Source organism: Halichoerus grypus, chromosome 5, assembly GCF_964656455.1.
Source record: "Halichoerus grypus chromosome 5, mHalGry1.hap1.1, whole genome shotgun sequence".
Taxonomy (NCBI): Eukaryota; Metazoa; Chordata; class Mammalia; order Carnivora; family Phocidae; genus Halichoerus; species Halichoerus grypus.
The window spans coordinates 153,861,669-153,886,653 of NC_135716.1; the positions used below are offsets into that span (position 1 = coordinate 153,861,669).

Consider the following 24,985-nt stretch of genomic DNA (forward strand, 5'->3'; position numbering starts at 1 on the left):
GGACGGCTCTCCGGAATGCCCAGTGAGCAACCAGGAACCACATACCATGGACAGTACTCGGAGAACTTCCTAAGGTGCTTGGAAGTAACTTCTCTTTATGAGTAATTAGAATAAGAATAGCTCACATTTAAGTGCCAGGAACAAGCAGTACTTTGCCTACCTTGGTCCGATTCTCTGGACAACTCTGAGGTGGGTTTTTTAGTCACATTTTCAGATGAGGAAACAGAGGTTGAGGAAGGTTGAGCTTTTCTTGTCCAGGGACACACAGCTAGTGTAGCAGAGACCAGCCACAGATCTGGTCCGCCGCAGACCCCAGCAGCCCCTACCCCTTACACTTCCACTTGCCCTTATATTAACTCTTATTTCTAAAGTTTATTTATTGAAGTAATCTCTACACCCATCATGGGGCCCAAACTCACAACCCTGAGATCCAGAGTCTCATGCTCTTCTGACTGAGCCAGCCAGGCACCCCAATCTTTTATTAACTCTTGCCAGCTATCCCAGCAGGGGAAAAAATAATCAAAAGGGAAAGGAGGACCTCTGTACTTGTATTCGGTGGAGGAAGCTGACATTGGCAATAGCTGCTAAGGCTGAAGAATGTGAGTGTAGGCTTCCCTGAGGAGGAGAAACTTGGTCTGGGCTTGAAGAATAGAGAGAAATGGGTGAGGAGGGGGGTTCGATTAGCTCGGAAGCAAAAATCTAGTGGGAATCTAGTTGTTCAACAAATCTTAAGTGGGGTTTCAAGTGGGCAGTGATGATTGGATTTGCATTTTACAAAAACCTATCTGTAGGATGTAGGATAAATTGAAGGAGTGGTCTTTTCATCATTTGGGGGTGCAGGGAGAGAACCTCTGGTTTTCATCAGATTCCCTAAGGACTCTACAACCCCCAAACAGTTTAAGAACCACTCCTGTGAACAAAAAAGGTGACCTCACATGGTGCAGACGCTCCTAGATCTTTTCTCTGATCCTCAGCTTTCTACACAGCCTCTCCTTTCCTGGATGAGACCTCAGTGAGTCAGCCAGTGCACATACACTCTGTCCCAGGGGAAATAGGACCATCCCTGGACAAGAGAGAGGAAAATCATTGGCAAGTGCACATGGAACCCCACACCTCAGTTCCCGGATGAACCAAATGTCGAGGGAAGTTTTGGGTACTCCCTGAAGCTGGAAAAACTGCCATTTCAAAGCTGCCTATAGTTTTCCGTCTTATAAGAGGTGGTGACTTGAAAGCCCTTTAGAGGAGACCATACCTTGGTTCTGGGAAGACCACTCAAACAGGCAATGTAGTTTTGCAAATGTGAAACAAAGACTACGGTCAAGAATGGAGATAACAGAGGTGCCTGGGTGGCTCAGTCAGTTAAACATCTGCCTTCAGCTTGGGTCATGATCTCAGAATCCTGGGATGGAACCCCACGTCGGGCTCCCTGCTGGGTGGGGAGCCTGCTTCTCCCTCTCCCTCTGCCTGCCGCTCCCCCTGCTTGTGCTCTCTATCTCTCTGTCAAATAAACAAATAAAATCTAAAAAAGAAAAAGAAAGAAAAAAAAAGACTGGAGATACCAGAACCACCTGTGGCTCCCGGGTGGAAAGTGCTCTGCCTGGTGAGTTTATGTGACAGTGACCCCTGCTAAGTTGTGGGCAGAGAACTGCAGCTCTGGAGCTTGTTCCTTTGGGGGAAAGTGGTTTATTATTTTTTTTTTTTTTTTAAAGAGGGATTTGGGTTCTTGTGGGACTGTGTTCTTCTTAGAGAAGGTACTGTTTCATCTGGGACTTTGTGAGATGTTGGGCACAGTCTCTCTGGGGCCCAAAATGCAGCCTTGAGTTGGAGGGACCCTGCTTGCTCAAGGCCCAGCAGTCAGGACTGTTGAGGGCCAGCACCTCTGGCTTGGGTTCCGACCTGGCTCTCCTGCTGAGAGCATTGTCAGAGGCAGCTTCAGTCTGTTGTCTCCTTTAAGTGGCTCTGAGAGCAGAGATGACCACTGAAGGGCAGGGCCTGGAGGGCTTGGGGGCTAGGCCAGGTTTTCAAGTCTTTCCAGTAGGGTCTCCCTGGGCCCAGTGACCCTGCTTGACGGGATGTCCCCCTTCATCCTCAACCAGGGCCGGGGCCCAGGCCTCTGTGAAGCATCTGCAAACTGTATGGCACTGGTGCCATTTTCTTCCGGTGGGGCTGGGAAGGGCTGGAGACTGAGGGTCCTCAATCAGCTTGGAGGCAGAGAGAGGGGGCAAAGGGGTGTTTGAAGGCAGTGTGAGAGCACCAGAGTTTGGGGAGCATCTAGAACTGGGGCAGCGAACACGGAAGAGTGGAAGCAGAGGCCTGTTTCTCCTCCTTGACCCAGAATGCTCACGGCCCTCACTTTTGCCTGCTCCTCACTCCAGCCCGGGCGAAGGGGGGCACCTGTGCCAAAGCAGCCAGGCACTTAGACAGTTCGGAAGGAAGTTTGGTTAGCAGTGGCAGATGCCGAGGGGCCCCACCCTCGGCCGCCTCACTCCCGTGGTGCTCTCATGCACCCCGGGCTGCAGCTGCTGCCCTTGTGCTCACAGCTGCCAAATCCATCTCCAGGCCGGCCCTCCCTCCTCAGCTCCAGTCCAGCATATCCCTTCCTCCCGACAGCCCCTCTGGACACCCCATGGTTCCTCAGACTGGGCATCCTTTCCAAACGCAGGCCCTCATCTTATTTCCAAAGAAGAACATCATATTGGACAAATTCATAGGACCCAGGAAACAGGGTTTCCCAGGGACATGCAGGAAAGCTCAGAGGGATTGCACTGACTTTTGAGAGATGACTCGGGGACACTGCGGAAGGCCAGGGTCAGCACTAACCTCTCCTTCCTTCCCAATGCAGGTGTGTACCTCTTAGCTTCTTGCCCTTTTTCATACTGTCAAATTGAACTTCCATAATTATTTATTGTCTGTCACTCCTGAGTTAAGCTTCAGGGCAGGGGTCATGTTCCTTTCACTTCTGTACGTCTGGTGTCTACCTACTGTCTGACATATAATAGGTGATTAGTAAATATTTGTTGAATGAATAAATGAATATCCTTGTTCATCATTCAAAATGCAGGTCCCTCTGGGGGGCCCTCAGTCCTTTCCTGCCCTTTTATTCCCTTGATGCTCTCTGCTTCATTCCCCCGAAACCAGCTGCGCCTTCTTGCCCACCTGCAGCCTTTTCAGATGCTCTTTTGCCCTGGGTTGCCTCATGGATTGTGGGCAGTGAGGTCCCCATGCTGGATTGTCTACAAGCAGAGGGAGTGTATGCACCTGTCAGGCCCTGGCGGGTAGGACACAGATGAGTGACCGTGGGATGGGGCAATGTGTGGTTCTCTGTGTCGTTACACAGTAAGTGAGGCCCCCAGAATGTCTGACGTGACAAGGGTAGGGTTCTCTCCACCCGTAATTCCGGGTCCCAAGTGCTGGGGACGGTGCAGGGGGCTGTGAGCTGGCCTGTCGGGACTGGAGAGCACACCTGTGCCACCCACTCTGCCGGTGTTCCCCCCCCCCCCCATGTCCCAGAGCTGCTGGGAAGCAATGGACAATCCAGGCCAGGCCTGTGATTGCGGAGTCAGCCTGAAGTGAGTGGGATGGCCAGCGCATGATCCCCATCCAGCTGCTGTTACCCATCCAGCCCCACTGCCCAGGAAAGGCTCTGACAAACCACGGAAGTAAATAAATAACTTAGGAGTAATAAATAGGGGTCCGGCTCCCACGAGTGAGTACAGGCCCGCGCGGGCGATGCGACTGCAGTGTGTCTCCTCCGATTCCGCGCCCCCAGGGCCTGGGCTGACGCTTGGGGCCTCGGCACGGCTGCGTTCTCCCGAGGCCAAGTCAGTGCCAGAGTCTGTGAGAAGCGGGTCCTAAGGTCTCCAGGGCTGAGGTGTCTGGCGTCTGCAGGGCGAGGACCCTGGCGCGGCAGGTCGGTCGTCCCAACACCTCTCGAGGGCTCGTGGCCATCACTCCCCGGCCCATCACCCCGGGGCTGAGGCCTCCATCTCTGACTGAGCTCCCCCCCCCCCCCCGCCCCGGCTCTCCTGCGAGAGGGCCCCCGGGGTGCGAGGAGCCGCGGGGAAGGGTGCAGTCCGCCAAGCCCTGGAGCGAGGCGTCAGCCCAGGCAGCCGCAGGCAGTGGCCGACAGGCGGTCCACGGTCCTCCAGGTGCTGTTGACGTCCATGAAGGAGACGGCCTCGTAGCGCGTGGGGCGGCAGCACGGCTGGCTGACGGGCCGCGAGCCCGGGGGCGGCCGCAGGGCCCCGGCGCCCAGCAGGCTGGCCAGGCTGAGGTCGTGCGGGGAGCGCGCGCGGCGGCAGGAGCCGCTGCAGAAGCGGAAACGCACCAGCTCGTCGGAGCTGTGGCCCAGGCCGAGCGCGCGCACCGGCACCAGCTGCGAGCGCAGGCGGCAGCCCCGCGCCCCCGCCGTCCGCGCGCGGCTCCCCCGGCTCGCGCGGCCGTCCCGGCCCCCGGCTCCCGCCGCGCGGCCCCCCCGGGCTGGCGCGGGCGAGGGCGCGGGCGGCTGGGGCGCGGGCCGGGGCGGCTGGGGCGACGGCCGCCGGGCTCTTCCGCCGCACGTGCGGGCCGCGCGGCCCCCTGCAAGGAGACTGAGTCACGCTCGGGGTCCCGGGCCAGCCCCGCCCCGCCCCGCCCCCTCGCCCTCTCACCTACCCGGCAGGTGACCGGTGGGGGGCGCCGGGCCAGGAGCGGGGCCGAGGCGCGGGGCGGGACTGCGGGGCGCGGGGCCCAGGGAGGCCTCGGCGACGCTGCTCAGCAGGGCCAGAGCGGCCAGGGTTGGCCACAGGGCAGGCTGCGCGGAGACAGAAGTGGAGCCTCAGGGAGGAATAGACACCCAGGTCGGCTCGGGGTGGAGGGAGCTCAGGAAGGGGCTGGGGCGGCGGGGATCAGAGAGAGGATGGGCGCTTAGGTGGGTGGGGGGAGCTCCCGGAGGGTTTAGGTTGGAGGATAGTGGGTCCGCTGCCTCAGGGAGCCCAGGGGAGAGATCACTGACTTTCCTCCTTCCTCCTGGTTCCTCCTTGACCATTTCCCCTTCCGCTTCTGTCGCCAACCCTGGCCAAGCCCTGCGCTTCCTCCCCAATCAGACCACCTTTCCTCAGTTCCAGGTGGCAGTCCCCCGGGAGAACCACTCACCTGCCGCCTAGGCTGGGGCCAGTGGGGCAGCACAGAAGGGCTTCCACATCCGGGCTCCATCTCTGTCAATACCAGGAGCGCCCATCAGCCGTAGTCGACTTGCTCCCGCCCCCCCTCCTCTTGAGGCAGCTTGGAGCATTGAGAGAGGAGTTATCCTTTGAGCAGGTCATCCCTCCACTTCAGTGTCTCCAGATGAAGTACAAGGGGCTTGGACAGCTGGACTCAACCCAGGTCGAGAAGTAACTGCATTGAGAACCTAACTGTGTGTTGGTGCTTTGCACCTGTTTCCCTCTTTCAGTCCTCACAACTCCAAGAGGTAGATGGCAAGTAAGACTCAGAGAAGCTCGGCGGCTGCCTACCATCCCAGGTCTCTTTCCCCGGGGCCTTGCTGCTCTGTCCTGCAGGGCTGGAGCTGCCAGGAGCAGCTGGAGAAGGAAGTAGTTGGACGCACTGGGTCCCACAGAGAGCTTTGTCTCTATGTCACGAGCAGGAAGATGTGGCCTAGAGAAGATTTAGGGTGCTTGCTGTTGACCTATCTGATGTCAGCAACACCCCGGCCTCAGCCTGTGTTGCCCACCCAGCGCTGCTGCACCTTGCTCCTCTGTGATCTCTCTGTCTGGACCCAGAGCCGCCAGAGTTCTCTCTTCTCAACCACAGATGGTCCCTCAAGAGCCAGCCGGTGATGGGGGCTGATGGGCCCTCTAACATAGGGCCTGGGCATGGCTCCCTGTGGCCACCAGGGGGCAGCATTGCCAAGCCTGCAGACTCAAAGGGGGGGTGGGCTTTTGGCTGCCCTCAAATAGACTCAGGGCTGAGCAACTCCCAGGAGGGCCCTCCTGGCCTCCACTTCAACCTGGTCTTTGAGAGCTGGTCCAGGTCTGTTGCCCTTCCAGCTTCCTGTGGGTCTGGCAGCCTGGCCCTGCTCCTCTAAGTTTCCCCCACGAGCCATCCTTCATGAGCCCAGCCATCCTTTCTGAGCCCCACCAACCCTTTGGTGAACCCACCCTGGCTGGCATTCCCAAACACCCCTCTGGGGCCCTAGAGCCCTCACTAGCTGGTCTGCCCTTGGATCCCAGCTGTCACCGTCCACCCCCACCCCATAGCACACAGAACGTCTGCATACCTGTGGACCAGACCTCCCCAGGCCTCCCCGGTGTGCTCCTCCAGGGCCAGGCATGCTCTGCTAATTGAATCAGGCCTTGAGGGGCCAGGCTAGTGACTGTTCTCATTGACGGAGGGAAAGCCGGGCCAGGCAGCCTCAGTGACCCCCTGCGCTAGGGGGAGCTCAGGAGCAGGTCTCTTGAGGGCAGGTCAGGCCCAGTCTCCCTCCTGGCAGGCTGGGGGCCACTTGGTCCACCAGTCCTTGCTTCCCCGCCTGCCAGCCGGATACTCACCACAGGGGTCCTCCTCCGTGGTTCTTCTAGGCACCTTTCCTGGGACCAGTGCTGGGCTTTCCCCCGCAGCTTAAAAGGCTCATGCCCAGGACTGTGCACCTGGCAGCACCTCTTTTAGCCAAAAGCGTGGCCTTGGCGGCCAGTGTGCGTCCTGTAGCGGCAGCGGGGACTTCACATTAGAGCAGGCTAGCGCAGTCCGACCAGCGACAGGGGGACTGAGGGGGCTGGGAGGGGCGGAGAGCTGTGCCTCCGGCCCAGGAGAGGGAGGACGTGGGAAAGGAGCGGAGGGGAACTATCCCGCCCGCTCCCCCGAGCCCCAGGGCTGGGCCAACAGGTTGGCTTACCGCGGTGCAGGGCTCTGGGTCCGGGACGCAGTGAGGGCTGGGGCCCGAGGGACCTGCTGCTGGCGGAGCCCGTGGGCCGTGTCTGGGGGCCGGGCCCAACTCCATCCCTCAGCAGCCTCATGCCCGCCGCCATCCGGTGTCAAATTCCAGCCCCGGCGTCACCGGATCCCGGGGTGGGGCCCAGAGCGCCCCCGCCCAACCCCACCTTTCAGGGCTCACCTGGCCGCTCCACCTGCTGGGATCTGGCCCCCCCGGCTACGCTGGGTCCCCCGAGCCGGGCGGGGGGGGGGGGGCGGGGAGGAGACGCTGGGAAGGGACCCTGGGACGCAGAGCGGAGAACCCGGGCGGCGGAGAGGCGCGGGAACTGGGCGTTCAGAGTTTGTAGACGCGCGAAGTAGGGAGTTGGGAGGCTGGGCGGAGGGTGGGGAGGGAGGGGACAGGCCGGTCCCTGCCTCCGCCGTGGGCCCTGAGATGGGTGCGGTCTCCTGGGTCCCGGCTGGCCGACCCGCCGCGGCTGCTCTCCGCTATCTGGCCCACTGCTAGCTTCTTCTCTCAGCAGACCCACGGAACTTGTCGGGTCGGTGAGGAGCTGCGCTGGGGCGCTGGAGGTCCGACCCCGCTCCAGCCGCCCTGCCGCCCACCGGCAAACACGGTGCTCCCCGGGCCCCGCCGGGGCAGTGCTGGTAGGAACAGGTGCCCGGGCCGAGGAAGGGAGGGTCACAGAGGAGATGCACATGCACGGCTGGAGGGTAGTATTTCAGGGGCCTAATTACAGCAATTTGGCAGGTGAGCTGGAGGTTGAGTAACATGGATAGAGGTAAGGGAAGGCCAGATCCTTTGTGTCATACTGGGGAGTCTGGACTTCATAGCAGTGGCCCTGGGGACCACTGAAGGGTTTCAGGCAGCAGAATGGTGCGACCAGACATGCATTGCAGTGACTGGCTGATCTGGGGGAGACGTAAGGAGGCTGCTGGGGAGAGAGGGGTCTGAAGCAGAGACGTGGGGTGAGCAGAGGGCTGCAAGGCTTTTCAGACCACATCTTCTTGAAAACTCAGTTGGTGCCTGATTGGATGGAATGAAGAGGTAGGACAGACAAAGGCGCGCCTCTGGCCGGGGTGACGATGTGGAGGGGCTGCGTGCCGGCAGCTGGGGCTCCCTCGAGGAGGACAGGCTGGAGACAGGAGCTCAGGAGTTCAGTGTCAGATGTGTGGTGGATTACCCTAGTGGTAATGTTCAGGAAGTGGCTGACTGCGTAGCCTGGAGCAAAGTGGAGAGAGCTGGGCCGAAGAGGGCAATTTGGGAATTGTGGACCAGCTGCCAGTGGGGAGCCGTGGGTGGGGATGGAAGTGCTCCGGGGGCGTGTGTGGACCAGCTATACCTTGTCCATGCATCAGCATCTCCTGTGGACCTTTAAAAACCACCCACATCTGGGCCCCACCCCAAACCTGAATCAGAATCCTGGGGTGGGCATGTGCAGATCTTCCAGCTTGCACAGGTTAGTCTGGTGTGTGGCCAAGGCCGAGAACCACAGCTTTGTGACAGCAGGTTCCGTGCAGTGGAAGCCAGACCACGGAGAACTGCTGGGGGGGGGGTGGGAGGTGGCTGTCCACAGGCCTGACAGGACCCCTGTGGGACAGGGGACCGAGCAGTGAATAGCTCCTCTCTTTGCTGCTTCCTGCAACCTGGGACTTTGTCAACCATGGCTGCCTCTTGTAGGCCTGCAGCCTAGGCCCCGTACAACTCCAGGGGGCACCCTTCCCGTAGACTACAATGTGCACTGGAGTTGTGCCCTGTTTCCAGCAGCATCCCAAGGGAGTTCTGGGTGTGCCTGTCCCTCCGTCAGGGCCCGACTTTCCCCTCAGAGGAGGCGGTTTCTGCCTGAGGACAAACCACAGCAGTAAGGGGGCATGTGGGATGCTGGTGGCCCTTGGGATGGCAAGCGAGAGGCCAGGGGGCCAGCCAGCCTCTCTTACTGCCACGGTGGCAGCTCTGACAGGAAGCTCACTCCATGCCTCTGATGCAGGTGTGTTTGTCCGGATCTCAGGCCTGCCTGGGGTCGCTGCGAGGGCAGCGATCAGATTCTAGGGCTCTCGGGGTGGGGGTGGGGGTGTTCTCTCCCAGGTTTACCTGAGGGTGCCTAGAGCTGGGCTCTGCCTTTCTGTTCTGTGTGGGTAGAGGGGGGCTGTGGGGAGAGGGTGTGCCTTTGTGCTCTGGGTGGGGGTGGGGCATATTCTCTCCGGAGCTCAGCCCGGGGTGTCAGGAGCAAGTGTGGTCTGTGAGTGTGTCGGGGGGGCTCAGCACATAGCTTTCTTGTGCTTGCAGGAATCTCTGTCCCCGCAGAACTGGGGCTCTGGGGACCTGGAGGTGCTGTCCTAGGGCCGTGGATCTCTACCCCCTGCCCTCTGGCTCCTTTAGGGTAGGGTAGGCTCTGGGGCATGCCCTCGTACCTCTGATCTGCCTCTCTTAAGGCCAAGAGGGTGCAGGACTGTGTGGGATGGGAGAGGCTTACGAAGGCCCCCAGGTGGCTCCCCAGGTCCTGCAGTTGACAGGAGAAGAGAAAGGGACCGAGGAATCTGTGGGCTAGAGAGATGGCCCTTGGGTTTAATGGAGTTGCTGAGGCCCCAGGGTCCTGCTTCTTCCAGGAGAGTCAGAGAAAGCAAGAGGAGGCCAGATTCAGGAAGAGCTTTATTGCTTCCAGGATGGCTGCCCAGGGTGGCTGCCACAGCCTGGGTAAGGTCCTTGAGCCTCACTTCCCTCTGGTCCAGGCTGAAGGCAGAGCCCAAGGACCTGACAGTGTCGTTGCCGAAATCCAGAACAGCTGCCAAGTTGGTCAGTCCAGGCTGGGGCACTGTCCTGTGGATCAGCTGCAGCGGCGCGGGGGGGGGGGGGGGGGGGGGGGGGGCAGGGGGGGGGGCATTCCCATCACGCTAGGCCGGGCCTCGCCTCCCGAGCTCTGAACTTCTCTCTGCTTAACCCAGGGTCTGCCTTGTCGGCTTCAATGATGGCTCCAGGGTTTCCCTGTGGCATAGTTAGGGGCTGGTGCATGGGAATACCCCATCTTCTCCTCAAGAAAGGCCAAACAGTGTCATGAGCTGGAGGGGGTTGGCATGAGATCCTGCCCACCTCCCTCTAGCCCCAAGCAGGGCACAGGCTACTCACGGCACCCCCACTCTACAGGGAGCCCGACGGGCCCCCTAGTGGGCCTCTTTCTGCATGGCAAGTGGACCAAACAACATCTCCAACCTTATTTAAAAATAAATTATCCCTCCCCTCCCCCCTCCCCAAATTCACAAAATGATAATACACCAAACACTGATTGGAGACATGATTCCAGCAGCAGCCTTGCAGCCTGATGTCCACCTCCCGCGTGCTGGGCCTGCTGGGCACGGCCGGCGGCCTCCCGGCCCTCTGGCTTCAAGGCCCCAGGCTGAGAACGAGGCTAAGTGCTGGTCTCTGAGGCTGGCCTCTGGGCAGACGCAGCTCTGGCTGCCCTGCCAAGGCCTCGCCACCCCTGCGGCCACTTGGCACTGTCCTTCTCTGGGTCTGAAGACTCCTGCACCTTTCAGGCGGAGCCAGACCGAGGCCAATGGAGTGGGCAGGTGGCGGTGCTTGCTGCTTCCTCTTGGCGCCAGGGCCTCCGTGGCCGCGTGCTGGGCCCACCTCAGATGCCGCTGGTCAGGTCAGTGATGACTCGTGCTTTCACCAGCTTCCGCAGAAACTCTTTCTCCCGCTGGATATTGTGTGTCCAGGACTGAAAGGAAAGGCACAGGGAAGGGATGAGTGGAGCTCGGGGCTCTCTTCTGCCCACTGCTCGCCCAGTGCTCTGTGATTGTGGGAAATCTGCTCATCCTCCTCCCTTCCCAGAACCCCTTTCCCCGCCCTACGAGAACTCTGCCTCTCCTCTTCTTCCAAGTCTTCGAAGATGGAGGCCTTCTGACCCTATTCCCCCAGACGTCACCTCCTTGTCCGGCAGCGCGTCCAGGGCACCTAGGTCCTAGGCACCCTGAGGGTAGGCCATGTGAGTCAGTGAGAGCTGGCCCAGGCCTGGGGGGTGCGCCCTGCTGGAAGGAGAACCACGTGGGGTGGCTTAGTCATCCTCCGGCCTGATGCAACGCGGTCTCCAGGCTGATGAAATCCTGCCTCCTAAATCAGAGGAGCCAGGGGGCCTGAGGACAAGAGGCTCACCTTTCTGTGAATGTGGAAATTACAGGGAAGATGACGCCTTCTGGGCTTTCCTGGGCGAAGACTGCACCCAGGCTCAGACTCTGTCCTGTCCCCAGTACTCGCACCAGGAGGCTCTGGTGGCTAAGTCTCTCAAAGAATGAAAAAGGACTGACTGACTCAGGGAAAGCGGACAGACAGCCTCTCCGTAGTTTGTACACCCCTGACCGCTCTGTGGGAACCTCACGGCGGTGTGCTCGGGAACCGCTGGCTGGTGCAAAGGACCCAGGGCTCTGTCCTGGCCCTATTCTCATCCCGTCAACTTTCTCCAGCTTGCCAAATCTCTGCAATCAGAAACGCAGGCCAAATTCCCTGTATCCTCTGACTATGCCCTTCGACTTCTTGGGCTAACCACGAACCCTAAGGACAGTGTCCCTCAGACACATCTCAAATGGTGACCGTTTCTTCTCCCCCACTCCACGCTCCATGGCACCTGGAAGGTCTGCAGGGTCTGCCTCCTCTCTCAGCCGCTGCGACTACACGACTGTCCCTCCAAACTCCCTAAAACCTCCGGCTCCCTCGAGGCTCCTGTCATGACACTCTGCTGTCTGAACTGTCCCCTCCTGTTGCAGACCCCCAGCGTGCTCTGCCCTCATCCCTCGAAGAGTCAATCATCTGGCACACTGTCTCTCTTCGAAGGCAGGGACTGTTTGGCTGACACAGTAGGTGCTCAATAAAGATGTGCTGAATGAAATTCCATTTTGTGGGTTAAGAACACAGAGGCTTGGGGGAATGGCAGGGCCAGGATCCGAACAGATGTGTAAACTTATACTGCTCTTTCCTTATGTCTCTCCTTCATCACCCCCAGGAAGAAGCAACCAATCTGATGGGTTAGTTTTAAGAACACCCACTGGGAGTCACCGATGGTTGAAAGCTCAGTGGAAGAATGGACATTGTTTTTAAAGCTGATTTATTTATTTATTTATTTATTTTTACATTAATCTCTACACCCATTGTGGGGCTCGGACTCATGAACCCGAGTTGCATGCTCTTCCAACTGAGCCAGCCAGGCACCCCAAGACTGGACATTTTTTGTGATATTAAGGAATGATTCATTTTTTTAGGTGTGATAATGGTATTGTGATAATTTTTTAAAAGTTCTTATCTTTTAGCGAAAGCTATTGAAATATTTATGGTTGGAATGATATGATATTTGAGACTTATTTCCAAATAATCAGCGGGGAGGGGTGCATGAGAGGAAGAACAGATGAACACTGGCCATGTGCTGCTAACTGAGGGAAGTGGGTGACAGGTGCCTGAGAGTTCATCATATTATTTTCTACATTTATGAATATGTTTGACAGTGTCCATAATAAAATAGTAAACAAAACGGCTGGCCCTGGGCTGTAGCTCTCTTAGACCAGGCAAGGCCTCCTCATTCTCCCTTCCATGCAGACGGCGCAGGAGCTTACCAGAGCTGTCTACACCGTGATGTCTACACCATATACGGGCTGGGGCACAATTCTGGCAGTCCTGGGTCCCCAGCCACAGCAGGACTCCTGATTCTGGATGCAGCTGTCCTTCTTTTTTTTTTTTTTTTTTTTTTTAAGATTTTATTTATTCATTTATTTGAGATAGTGAGAGAGAGAGAGAGCACATGAGAGGGGGGAAGGTCAGAGGGAGAAGCAGACTCCCTGCCGAGCAGGGAGCCCGATGCGGGACTCGATCCCGGGACTCCAGGATCATGACCTGAGCTGAAGGCAGTTGCTTAACCAACTGAGCCACCCAGGCGCCCCTGCAGCTGTCCTTCTGACAGCTCTTTTTCCATCTCCATCTCTGGCTCCTCGTCCTTCGCCCCGTCATTAAACCCTGGTGCTGCCCCGACCGCCTGTGCTTTGTACTCTACTGGCCGCAGACCTGAACCGGCAGCTGGGCTCACAACTCACAAATGGACATTTCCAGCCCGAGTTTCTCCGCCGGGTCGCACAGTCCTGTGTGAGCCCACTTCGGCCCTGAGCAAGCTGCGGCTCTATCCCCTCCCTCCTCCTCCTTGTCCCTGCTTCCCCGGAGCACGTACTGGGCACCACGCCTGCCTCTCCGCACTGCCTCTACTCCCTGCGCAGCCACGGGCCTTCGAAGCTGCTCTCCCCACCGTCTGCGGGGCCTCCTCACCACTGCAGCCACGGGCCATTTCCCAGCGCTCCTCTTACTGGACTTCTCGACAGCGCCTGACGTGGGGGACAGTCCCCGAACACCGCTCCCTTGGTCTCCACGACCCTACACCTTCCTAACTCCTCCCTACCTTCGCTCTGTCTCCTCTCCGAACTCCTTTGATGTCCCTTCCCTTGGATGTCCCCCCAGCACGGAACCGGTGCTCCGCTTGTCTCCACGGCCCACCCCCTCCTGCTGGGCCTGGAGAACGGGCCCCTGGGCCGAGCGGAGGGAAGCGGTGTTGGGGCCAGGGTGCTGAACGGTTCACCTGCTTCCTGCAGACCCTCAAGGTGGACAGCAGGATGCTAAACCCAGGCACCGGCATTTCCAGTGAATCTTCGGCCAGGATACCGGGAGGGAACGGTGATAAGTACAGACAAAACAATAATAACGGCGGGGCGCCTGGGTGGCTCAGTCGTTAAGCGTCTGCCTTCGGCTCAGGTCATGATCCCAGGGTCCTGGGATCGAGCCCCACATTGTGCTCCCTGCTCGGCGGGAAGCCTGCTTCTCCCTCTCCCACTCCCCCTGCTTGTGTTCCCTCTTTCCCTGTCTCTCTCTCTCTCTGTCAAAAAATAAAATCTTTAAAAAAATAAATTAAAAAAACCATTAATAATAACAGCTAACATTTATGAGTGCTTACTATGTGCTAGGCCGTTTTTTTTGGTTTTTTTTTTACACATTATCGTGTCTAATCTTCCCCAAACCTAGGGGGTGGGTGCTATCATTCTTCCCTTACTGGGAAGGAAAGAAAGGTTCTAAACCCAGGACATTTGATCTCATAGCTTGAAGTCCCCAGCACCCTGCACAGGGCGGGCACAGCCGATGTCGTGAGCCTCAAGCCAGCCACTTTCAGAGATAATGGGGTGGGGTCGGGGTGGGGGGCAGTTTGGCCCAGAAACTGAAGAAGAAAGAAAGGAAACAGGCTCCACCAGAGGGTTTCAGGGAAGGTGCAGTCTTCCCTCATTCCTGCACTGAGACAAGACCTACTGATTGAAAATGCAGTCTCTTCTCTGCCTTCTCATCGCCTCTGAACAGTTCCTGGTCAGGAGCCTTCGTCTCTTGCCTAGACTGCTGGCACAGCGGCCCGGCAGGATCGATCTCTGCCTCGCGCCCCTCTGTTTCGTGCTGCAGCCAGACTGGCCTACTGCACGCTAATCTACAGCCCAAAAGCCTCCCGTGGCTCCTCCCGGCCTTCAGAGTCGAGTCCCAACTCCTCACCACAGCCCACGAAGCCCCGCGTGAGCTGGTTACGGCCTCGCACCCTCTGCCTGGGACTCTGCCACAAAGTGCACATAAAAGGAGTAAGAGGCCAAAGATCCAAGCAAACAGAAGCCAGGAGACAGGTGGAGGCAGTGCTAGTGGCTCAGAGCGGGGCTGGCAAGGCCAAGAAAGCAAGAAGATACACGAGGAGACACAGATGGAAAGACCAACGGGTTCCTGGCAACAAGGAGGCAGGTCTGGAAACACTGCAGAGGGGGGCGGCATCAGTCGGGAGCTGTCCTAGCCCCGGGACGGGCCCCCCACCCTGAACCCCATTCCAGGCTACCCTGGGGGCCCCGCCGTAAGGCCGTTCCTGGTTTCCCAAGTCTCTCTTAAATTCCTGCAGTAACTTCTCATCGCTTGAGGTGGCCTGAGTGAGCAACACGCGTGCAATCATACAGAAGGGGATTCAAGCCACGGACGGGGATGTCAAGCTCCCCAGGACAGTGAGAAGACCGTCCAGGACAGAGCCCTAGCGAGTGTTGACTCTTTTGGGGCGGACTGAAATCAAGGACGCTGAGGAAGAGAATGAGAGAGACCAGCAAGTGAAGTGAGAGGAACACCAGAGATTACGGACTCGCAAGTCTGAGCAGGAAAAGTTTCAAAGAGGAAGGAGTGATCAACATAAAAAGCGTTTCTGAGAGGTCAGGAAGGATGAGGCTTACACGTGTCCACTGGATTTGGCAGCCTTGAGCTGAGTCACCGGTGACCTTAGTGGGAGTCATGGGGGAAGGGGGAAGCCAGGCTGTGAGGCAGTGAGGAGGGCAGAGAGGACAAGCCCGCAGGAGCTGCCGGAGTCCCCGCTGCAGCCTGTTTTCCCACGGGACGAGGGGGGCGGAGAGGGGGCCAGGGCTCTGGGCTGGAGGAGGGCGTGTGAAAGGTGATGAGCAGGAAGGAGGGCTGGCTGAGATGGGAACCCCTACATTTATAGAACTAGGAATCTGCACAGAGGGGAGGCGTCCTCCAACACCCCCTCCACCCCAGCCCCCCATGTGGGAGCAGAGAAGCTGCTCAAAGTGCTGGCCCAAGATGTGCAGGTCCCAGGCTGGCGTCAGTGGAAGGCTGGTGGTGGCAGTGGAGGGGACTGTAAGAGGGGTTCACAGGGGCTCTGGATGTGAAGGCAGAGATGCTGTCAGAAGAGGCTGACTGCCAGCCCCGAGACCCGGAATGCTTCTTGAACATGAAGGCACCTGGACATATGGATCACCTGGGAAGCCATTCTGGGTGATCAAGAGCATCAGGGCTTCAGGTCTTCCCTCACAGGGGAGGGCAGAGGGGCACAGGGACTGTCCCGGCACAGAGAGGCAATGTCTCGGGGTAGTTTGAGGGGGCATGGAAGTCTTCTGGGGGAAGACAGGGCTTTCGATGGAGAAGATGGCTCTGAGCTAGTGCCAGGATTAGCATATGGCATTTGGGAATAGCAAGGATGAGGCAGGTGCAGGAAAAGGGCAGGGAGAGGGCCAGGGAGGGAACGTTCTGGGCGAGAAGGGTGGGGAAGGAGGTGCTAGGTTCAGGGGCACAGAGGATGCGTGGTGATCAGAGACCTGAAGGCAGGGATGGACCTCCAGTGACCCAACTTTGCGAACTCTGGGCAGCCGGACCAGCCACTGGCTCACCCCTTTCCGTTGGTTTGTGCTGGGAGCACCCCTCCCTCGGCCCTGCCCAGAGACGCCCCCCCGCCCAGCCCGGCACCTCTTTGATGGCTGCCATGCGCACGGTCTCATAGTAGTGCAGGGGTGCATTGGGCGTGCTCATGTCGTAGCCAAAGCCTGCGACTGCCACCTCGTCACAGCCGTGTAGTGCCATGGTCACTGCCACACTGCCAAGGGTTGGGATGTTCTGGAGGGGACGGAGAAGGTGCAGAATTCAGCTGGAGAACTGAGCCAGGCTGAGACCCTTAGCCACACTCACCAGAGCTGAGCTCCATTTCCGAGGACTAGGCCCCCTGCCCCTCACCCTGCCACCCTGTCCTCCCCTCCCAAGGCATCTCTGACCCTGCTCCCCGTGCCCTCTCCCAGGGCCCCGCTATCTCACCCCGCGGCCCATGAGGCCATTGTTGAAGGGCAGTCCGATGAGGGTGAAGGCGGCCTCCTGGATGAAGTATGGGTTGAGGATGCGAATCTCAGGGGGCTCCTTGGGCACCCGCGTGGCCACAGATTTCCAGAAGCCATCTGATGCACTCTGCAGACACAGCATAAGTGGGCGTGAGCTGGGCACACAGCTCGCCATGGGACCGTGTGTGTGTGGCAGGGCCCCAAGTGTGCACAGGCAAACGAAACAAGTGGGGCATGATGTTTATACTGGGGAACCCGGGGCATGGGGAATAAACACCATGGCAGAGGGATGAGCTGGTGTGTTGGGGTCAGGGGTCGTGGGGGACGACACAGGATGTATGATAGAGACAATAGTATGTGGTGGAGGACAGTGAGCACATGGTGAGGCCACAGAGTATAAGGGAGGACACAGAGTGAATTGCAGGGCAGGGGCACACAGGGTGGTGCCCTGAGGTGTGCTGTTCTGGTCTGAGGGGATTCTTGGATCAGCAGGAGGACCCAGCAGCCCAGCTGTCCCCTCCCCTTTGCAGTTAACTGAGGGGCCCACGAGGAGCCTGCCCTCTCTCTCCTATCTGCTCTGCTGGGCTCGCCTCCTTTCCCTTCTGCTGTCTCTCCTTGCTTTCAGTCAACTGTTCTAAAGTGAACCTGAAAAATAAGGACAGAACGTGAGCTAGTAAGGCACAGCAGAACACAGTAAGCCACTGATTAGCAGTGGGTGACTTTAGGCAAGTGACAAGCTCTCAGAGCTTTAGTGTCTTTATTATTTTTTTTTTTAAGATTATTTATTTATTTATTTGAAAGAGAGAGAGAGATAGCGATCAGGAACACAAGCAGGGGGAGTGGGAGAGGGAGAAGCAGGCTTCCCGCTGAGCGGGAAGCCCGATGCGGGGCTAGATCCCAGGACCCCGGGACCACGACCCGAGCCAAAGGCAGACGCCCAACGACTGAGCCACCCAGGCGCCCCAGAGCTTTAGTGTCTTTAACCGCAAAGTGGAGATCTCAGGGAGCCCAGTCCTGTATGGGAAAGGCGTCAGCTCTCAAACCTGACATCCCAGCATCCATTCCAGGGCCACAACGTCCTCTCCGGACTCTCCCTTCCTCCAGTCCCCAGCCCTACCTTTGTGTCCAGTACACAAGCCCTTTCTGGTCTAGTCCCTGAAGTCGGTCACTCTAGGGAGCTTTCCTGTGAGCTCCTTCAGCCCCCTGCCCCTTGCCCTTCTATTGCCCCAGCCTCAGGAACCCCTGAACTTGGGCTTGACCCATTCAGCCACCTTTTCCACCCTTAGAGCTGGACTCTGACAGTAGTTGGAGAGAACTGCACCAACCCTGCAGACTGGAGGCATTACCAAGCCCATCTAACCTGATATCTCAGGGTGTTTGTTATTTGCCTAGAAAACCTAAAAAAAAAAAACAACTCAACTTAGAATGGAGAGAATAATTTAGTAATGGGATGTGCACTCCAACAGGAAACAGTCACCAGATATAATACAAAGGAGATCCCATTTGCAATCCTAATGAAAATTATCAAATACTGAGCAACAGACTTAAAGATATGTGACCTGTAATAATAATTTAAAAAACCTATAATCATTTATTGAGAGAGATAAAAAGATGACTTGAAAAAAAAAAAACAGGAGAGACAAACTATGTTTTTGGATGGGAAGGCTGAATACTAACACAATGCCAAGTCTGCCCAGATTCGTGTAGGCTTAACAGAAGTCTAAGAAAAATCCCAATAGGACCTTTGAAATTTACCAAAGGGATTCCAAAAACCCATCCAAAACATTTAACAGGTAAAATAGCCCCCAAATTTAAAAATTAGATATTAGAGTATATTATGAATTTGCAATTGTTAAGACATTGGTAGATGTATAAGAATCAACACAAAGATCAATGAAACAAGAGAGCCCAGAAGCAGAGCAATATATACGTATATATGTATCAGCTTAGGTTATGATAAAGGAAGCTTCACCGCTGGTGGGCACAAGATGATTTTCTCGGCAAGTGGTATTTGAAAATTGGCTCTTTAGAAAAAAGATCCTTTTACTTCCTCTCCTCACACTGTACCCAAAATAACTAAATGCTGAAAAAGCAAAACTAAAAGAAAATTGAGGTGTATATTTTATCACTGAACTTTTTTTTTTTTTTTTTTTTAAGATTTTATTTATTTATTTGACAGAGAGAGACACAGCGAGAGAGGGAACACAAGCAGGGGGAGTGGGAGAGGGAGAAGCAGGCTTCCCGCCGAGCAGGGAGCCCGATGCGGGGCTCGATCCCAGGACCCTGGGATCATGACCTGAGCCGAAGGCAGATGCTTAACGACTGAGCCACCCAGGCGCCCCTATCACTGAACTTTTGACATGTTAATGCAAATATTAGAAATAAATTAAAAAAACAGATTTTGACTTTGTAAACATTCTTAAGGGCTTTGGTATATCAAAAATAGAATAAGTATGGGGCGCCTGGGTGGCTCAGTCGTTAAGCGTCTGCCTTCGGCTCAGGTCATGATCCCAGGGTCCTGGGATCGAGCCCCGCATCGGGCTCCCTGCTCGGCGGGAAGCCTGCTTCTCCCTCTCCCACTCCCCCGCTTGTGTTCCTGCTCTCGCTAACTCTCTCTGTCAAATAAATAAATAAAATCTTAAAAAAAAAAAATAGAATAAGTAAAATTATGAAGGAAACAAAAAAGTGAGAAATATTTTGTCACAGATAATAAGACATATTTTAAAAATTCATGAAAAAATTAAGGGGACACCATAAAAGAACATAAAATAAGGTTAATAAGCATAAACAAACTCAATAGTGACAAAGAGACGCAAATTAAAATAAGATGCTCTGTTATCCTCTAAAATATGTGTACGTGTGTGTGTGTGTGTGTGTGTGTCCGTGTACGTATCTTGTGCCTGTGGTGGTCGGCACACCCCGCTCGGATTCTCCGGCATTGCTATAGGAGTAAAATCGGTAGAGCCTTTCTAAAAAGCAACCTGACAATATGCATCAAAAGCCTCAAGGCTGTTTTTGTATCTGATGACTGCAACATTTCTCTTCTAAGAGTAATCAGGATGGTGAAGACCTTTGTAAAAAGCTGTTTACGCCAGTGTTGTTTATGAAAATGCGATTCAAACCAGAGGAAAATCCAGAAATACACAGCAGAGGTTCGGCTAAATGATCCCTCTCTATAACTGAATGTTACAGACATATGTTTTCTAAGAACCATGTCACCAGCATGTATCATAACTTATTGAATGAATCCGCTGTTGCTGGGTGTGGTTTGTGGTTTCTGGTTTCTCCAGATCTGCTCTGTCTCCTCTTCTACTCTCTGGATGTTCTTCTATGTCTTCTACTATCTGTTCTCTCTTCTACTATCCACCCCATCTTCCAAACCAGAAACCCGGGAATCCACACTGGATTCTTCATGTCTCCAGCCCATTCTGGCTTACTGGTCATCTGCTTCTTTTGAGTCTATCTTCTCAGAATCCCACAGACCCAAAGGCAGGGACCACAGGACCCGGTAGGAAAGGGAAGGGTGGAGATGGCCAAGATCTTAGGCGGACGTGGGGAGGAGCCCCTGCTGAGAGGGCCAGGTGTGGACTGAAAGGAATGCAGGTACCAGCTTGTGCTGGGCCCCTGGCCCCTCTGTAGAGCCTGGCAGGCCCCAACGGTTCCCCACCTGGGGATCCCGCCCATGCCTGCCCCCCCACACCTGAAGAGCAGGAGGCGCAGGGGCTGCTCGGGAGAGCCAGGAACAGGCACAGCTGGGGGGGGGGGTGCAAGGCTCCGGGCTAGTTTTCCCAGACCGTACCTGTTTACATCTCCTCCACTTTCACCCACTTCACAGGTACAGACCCCAAGAAGAAGCAACATGCTCGATCAAGGTCACACAAGTGGCTGGGCCAATATTCAAACCCGAGTGTCATGATGCCAAGATGGACGTTCTGCCACACCACTGACCGTCGTCATTACTGTTCCCGCCTCAGGAAGTCTGGGGCCTGGGGTTAAGGATGAATGGGACCTCCCCTCTGCCCTCCAGCAGCTCCCAGGTGAGTAGAAGTCACCTGGTAGGTGCCCCACATCCCATTTCACAGAGGCAACTGGGGCTCAGAGAGGCGAGGGGAGAATCTGGCTGGATCCAACTTCAGAATCTGGTTCTCTCCATGACATGAGATGTCCTCTCTGAAACACGGTCTGAAGTCCCCTATGTGACTACTATGTGAAACTGTCGGAAATGAGCTCATTAGCTCTGCTCTCTGCGAGATTCTGCCCAAAGCTTCAGTGGGGAGGAGAAGCAGCTGATCTGGCCACTTAGGTTTGAGGGTACGGAGTGTCACATTTACTGGGATAAGGCAAGAAGTCTTTCTCTCTCTCTACCACACACACACACACACCCTCTTTTTAGCTCCCTGCTGTCGTACAGCAGCGGGCCCAGCTCCTGATCAGCTTCTGCTCCCTGCCCCGGGGAAAGGGGGCCTGCAGGTGGGTCTCGAGTCCCAGAGAGCCCTGCAGGAGAGCCCCGGAACTGACACACTGAGCCATTCAGCGGCGCTAGTTTCTTTTTTACCATCTGTCACTGTCCTGAGGCACAGTCTCCTCAGGAATTTCAGGGAAAGGAGGAATAAGACCAAGACATGATTTGGGCATTTCGGGGTTTCCCCAGCCGTAAAAACATCAAGTACCAACAAAACCCCAGCCTGTCTCCTATAATAAAAGCTACGGCTTCTCTTCTCAGAAAAACACACACAAGCACATACACCTTACAAATTCTGTACACCGTTGCGGAGGGTCACGGGATCCCCGAAGTCAAGGGATCTGCTGACTTCTGCTGAAGAATCTTTGGTATCGGGATGGGGGAAATAGGGGACGGGCACTGAGGAGGGCACTGGGTGTTGTACGGAAGTACCGAATCACTAAACTCTACACCGGAAACTAAACAGACTGTTATGTATGGTAACTAACTGGAATTTAAATAAAAACTTGGAAAGGAAAAAAAAAAGAATCTCTGGTCATCGGGTGAGAGGGGATGAGAACCCCATAACCACCAACACTGAAGGGGCAGGTGGAAGCCGAGGTGCTGGGGGCGGAGACTGACAGGAGCCATGAGAGAGACGGGGATGCAGTGCAGAGCAGGAGGGCTGGAGCCCGTAAAACTGAGCTTCCCGTCCTGACTGCACACGTGTGTGACCTGGGCCAGTCGCGTCATCGCTTCAAGCCTCAACTTCCTCATGCATAACAGGGATGACAGGGCCCACTTCCCAGATAGCTGGGAGGATTATATGGCAGTGCCAGATGCTCCGGAGCCTCCCCACGCTGGGTGACACGGCCAAGCCTGCCACCAGAACACAGCCCTGTCCCAGAAGGCCTACTCTAATGTGGCCCAGGCCTCTCACGGCTCATTTCCCTGCCCCACAGGACCCAGCGCAGAGGCCCCCAGAATGATCAAACCTCTCCTCAAGGCCGGCTGTGGGCTGCATTCCTTGTCCAGTCCCTCCCCCTCCAGGAACGTCCCTGCCTCCGTCAAGTCAGGATGCAGCTCATCGGTGTGCGGCTGCCGCCGGTCTCCTGCTGATGCACCTCGCCCAGCTCTTCAGCACAGCCAAGAGCAATGGGGAAAGCTTCTGGGACGAAGGCGCCTCCCCAGCCGGGGCCCGCGCTTTCCCCGTGCCCTCGTGGGGTCTCCTCCTGCAGGCCCTTCCTCCCCCTCTCCCTTAGTTGATGAGAGGTCTGGAAGTGGAGACGCTGACCACGGGCTGGCTTTCTGCGGCCCAGAGCAGAGCAGGTGCACTCCCTCCTGCTCTCTGCTGCTACCGCCTTGGGACAGGTCACCACCTCTCCCGGGGTCACCCCAACGGCCACCAGGGCTTCCCACCTCCACCTTCAATTCCTTCACTTCCCTGCACAAATCCGATCCCGCACACTCTCGGGACTACAATGTTCAGTGGCTTTCCACTGCCCACTGGGACAGCTTGGCAGGATAATTAAAAGCGTAGGTCTGGTTTTTGTTTTCCTAATCCAGCAGGAATCTGTAATGCAGTGGAAAAGACAGGGTGGTATACAAATACCTCAATACATGGTGGGGTTATTATAATGTGAGAAAGAGCCAAAGAGAGGTTTAAAATATCTGCTATACTTATTTAAAATATATACAGAGAAGGCATATCCAAAAAACATTCACATGCATGGCACATAAAATGGGAGGGACAGCAAGGTGACAGACTAACAAACCACACGCAAAATGAAGGCTCGGTCAGCTAAGTGTCCGACTCGTGATTTTGGATCAAGTCATGATCTCAGGGTCATGAGACAGAGCCCGCCTGCCTAAGATTCTCTCTCTCCCTCTCCCTCTGCCCCTCCCCCCTTAAAAAAAATGAAGAGCTCAAAAAGAAGCCTATTTACAGATGCAAATATCTCAGAGCTAATGATTAACCCAGATCAACCAATCAACGAATACTTGAGTGCCTGTTATATATAAACCATGTACTTTTTGTACAAATAGATTCTATAACATTTTGGACAACCAACAACCCTCAAAACACGGATTACAATCATACAAAAAGAGACCTTTAACAGCATCTAGTCCAGTCCCCTGCTAAAGAAACCAAGGCCCAAGAGGCTTGTTTTCTTCTCTAATCTCTTTTCCCCGAGGATCCACCACCATCATTCTTCCCCAAAAACCCAGACATGAGTCCTCCATCTCCCTTGACCTTTCCCTCTCCCTCACCCCCAGGAACCAAGCAACTACCAAATCTGTGGCTTCTGGGCAGATCCATCACGCAACCATATGCTTCCCACGTTCACGCTGTCCGTCAGCCCACCCTGGCTTGCCCCTATGATTTTGTAGGTCTGTCTTTGAACCCTGACACCCTAACTACCAACTCTGTGTCCCAGTCATGTTATTTGCCCTAAGTCGTCTTATCCTCATCTACACAATAAGGAAAATAAGGATAGTTCCTACTTCATAGTGGTTTGTGCTATGACCAGTCAGTCCTGCATGCAATATGTTTGGCAACAAGTCAGCTCACTGGCTTCTGCTATTGTTTATACCACAGGATGAAGTCCAAGCTCCTTGATGTGACCCTTTACCTTCTATCCCCTGCTTACCCAGCCTCATCTACAGCCCTTGCCCCCACATCCATGTAGCCCACCCCCAATGCTTGTGGGGCCAAGGACAAAATTACAAATGGATTCCATGTACCACATGTCTAAATTTTAGATCCTAAATATTTGAAAGTTACAGATCAAGGTATCAAGCTGTTAAATAAAATACATTCTATTCTCCCTTGAAAAACCACCTGGAAATCCAGGTTTGAATTTAGAATCCGGACTCCTGCCGGGCCGTGGTGGTATAAGGAGAGCCAGCCCCAGCCTGCCTCCCTTCTCTCCCCATGCCCGCTCCCACCCCACACCATAAGTGCTGTGCACATGTGAGCAGACTCCCCAGCCCCCACGTCCACCTTCTGCTCCCAGCCTCTGCAAACAGCCCTCCTTGGCCTTCCAGGTCTGCACATGGAGGCGTATTCTGTCTTCAGGAGGATGGAAGTGGACTTGGCCCTGCTAGCGCAAGAAATTCTGAGGTCTCTAGTTGCCAGGAATGGTCTACCAAGTGAGGATGGTCCTTTGGTGGGCATCTCCTCTTCACTCCACGGCAAGGGGTGTGGCTGGAGGAGAGCCAGGCGCCTTCTTGGCCAGGTCTCGGGGCACGACTGCACTCACGTCACCCACCAGTTACACCGATTCACCGAATATACCACACTCGTCACCCATGCTCTTCTCTGTGCCCCGGACTTCATCCAGCATCTACAGAGCCTGGGGCAGGCAGCTGGTTAGGGTCCTGGGCTTCTTTAAGTGTCCCGGAGGCCAAGACATGGGGTGGCAGGACCTTCCTGACCAGGTGGCCCTTGCCCTGTGCCCAAGGCCCGCTGCCGTCCCTGACACACTCATTCCTGGGCCCCTGCCTGGCCAAGTCTCACTTCTCAGAAGGTGATGGTCATCCTCGGGAGGAGCACAGTGTGTCCGGTGCCGCCCAGGGCACTGACCCGCTCACTCCTGAGGGTGGCCTGACAGGGAGCCACGTGGGGAAGCTGTTCCTATCCCCACCATACAGAAGAGGAAAATGAAACTCGAAGACGCGGGCTGAGGTGACCTCGCCGGCAGGAAGCACAGGGTGGGGGTGGGGGCAGCCGTGACAACGCTGGCGGGAGCGCCCACCCCCGCTGCAGGGTCGCTGACACTCCTCCAAGTCATTAAACTACAATTTACGTAATGAACCCCTTAGGTTATATTTGGGTTTGGCCATTGTAAATAACACTATAATAAAAATCATTGTGTGCAGATTGTCCTTCCTTTGGATAATGGCTATTGGTGCCAAATGTCATTTCCTTTCCAAAAATCTTGTCCCCATTTCCAATCTGACCAGTGGCCTCTGAAAGCACCTGTC

The 24,985-nt window shown here is 55.8% G+C and overlaps 2 protein-coding genes across 6 annotated transcripts in view; both read right to left on the minus strand.

Annotated features, from left to right (window-relative positions):
* Positions 1-3,660: 3,660 nt before the first annotated feature.
* ARTN (artemin) lies at positions 3,661-7,220 on the minus strand. Of its 2 annotated transcripts, XM_078071739.1 has the most exons (5): positions 6,872-7,220; positions 6,528-6,678; positions 5,134-5,195; positions 4,654-4,792; positions 3,661-4,578 (listed from the first exon to the last, which is right to left on the minus strand). In XM_078071739.1, exons 3-5 carry the CDS (start codon positions 5,191-5,193, stop codon positions 4,097-4,099), a joined length of 681 nt encoding a protein of 226 aa, XP_077927865.1. In that variant the 5' UTR covers positions 5,194-5,195; positions 6,528-6,678; positions 6,872-7,220; the 3' UTR covers positions 3,661-4,096. The 2 variants fall into 2 exon arrangements, with proteins under 2 accessions (XP_077927865.1, XP_035963455.2); XM_036107562.2 differs by lacking the exons at positions 6,528-6,678; positions 6,872-7,220 and having other exon boundaries at positions 5,134-5,349.
* Positions 7,221-9,757: 2,537 nt separating this feature from the next.
* ST3GAL3 (ST3 beta-galactoside alpha-2,3-sialyltransferase 3) overlaps positions 9,758-24,985 on the minus strand; it is a 181,577-nt gene continuing 166,349 nt past the window's right edge. For all 4 annotated transcript variants that reach the window (XM_078073266.1, XM_078073265.1, XM_078073268.1 and 1 more), the window contains 3 exons: positions 16,538-16,684; positions 16,196-16,342; positions 9,758-10,622 (listed from right to left, as the gene is read on the minus strand). In XM_078073266.1, the coding sequence (XP_077929392.1) occupies positions 10,533-10,622; positions 16,196-16,342; positions 16,538-16,684 (384 nt within the window). In that variant the 3' untranslated portion in view covers positions 9,758-10,532. The remainder of the gene's footprint in view (positions 10,623-16,195; positions 16,343-16,537; positions 16,685-24,985) is intronic.

Coding starts and splice junctions, on each gene's coding strand:
- ARTN (XM_078071739.1), bottom strand. CDS start 5,193: ATGGAGCCCGGATGTGGAAGCCCTTCTGTGCTGCCCCACTGGCCCCAG. Junction 4,793..5,133: donor GGCCCCAGCCTAGGCGGCAG/GTGAGTGGTTCT, acceptor GTCTCCGCGCAG/CCTGCCCTGTGGCCAACCCT. Junction 4,579..4,653: donor CCCCACCGGTCACCTGCCGG/GTAGGTGAGAGG, acceptor GTCTCCTTGCAG/GGGGCCGCGCGGCCCGCACG.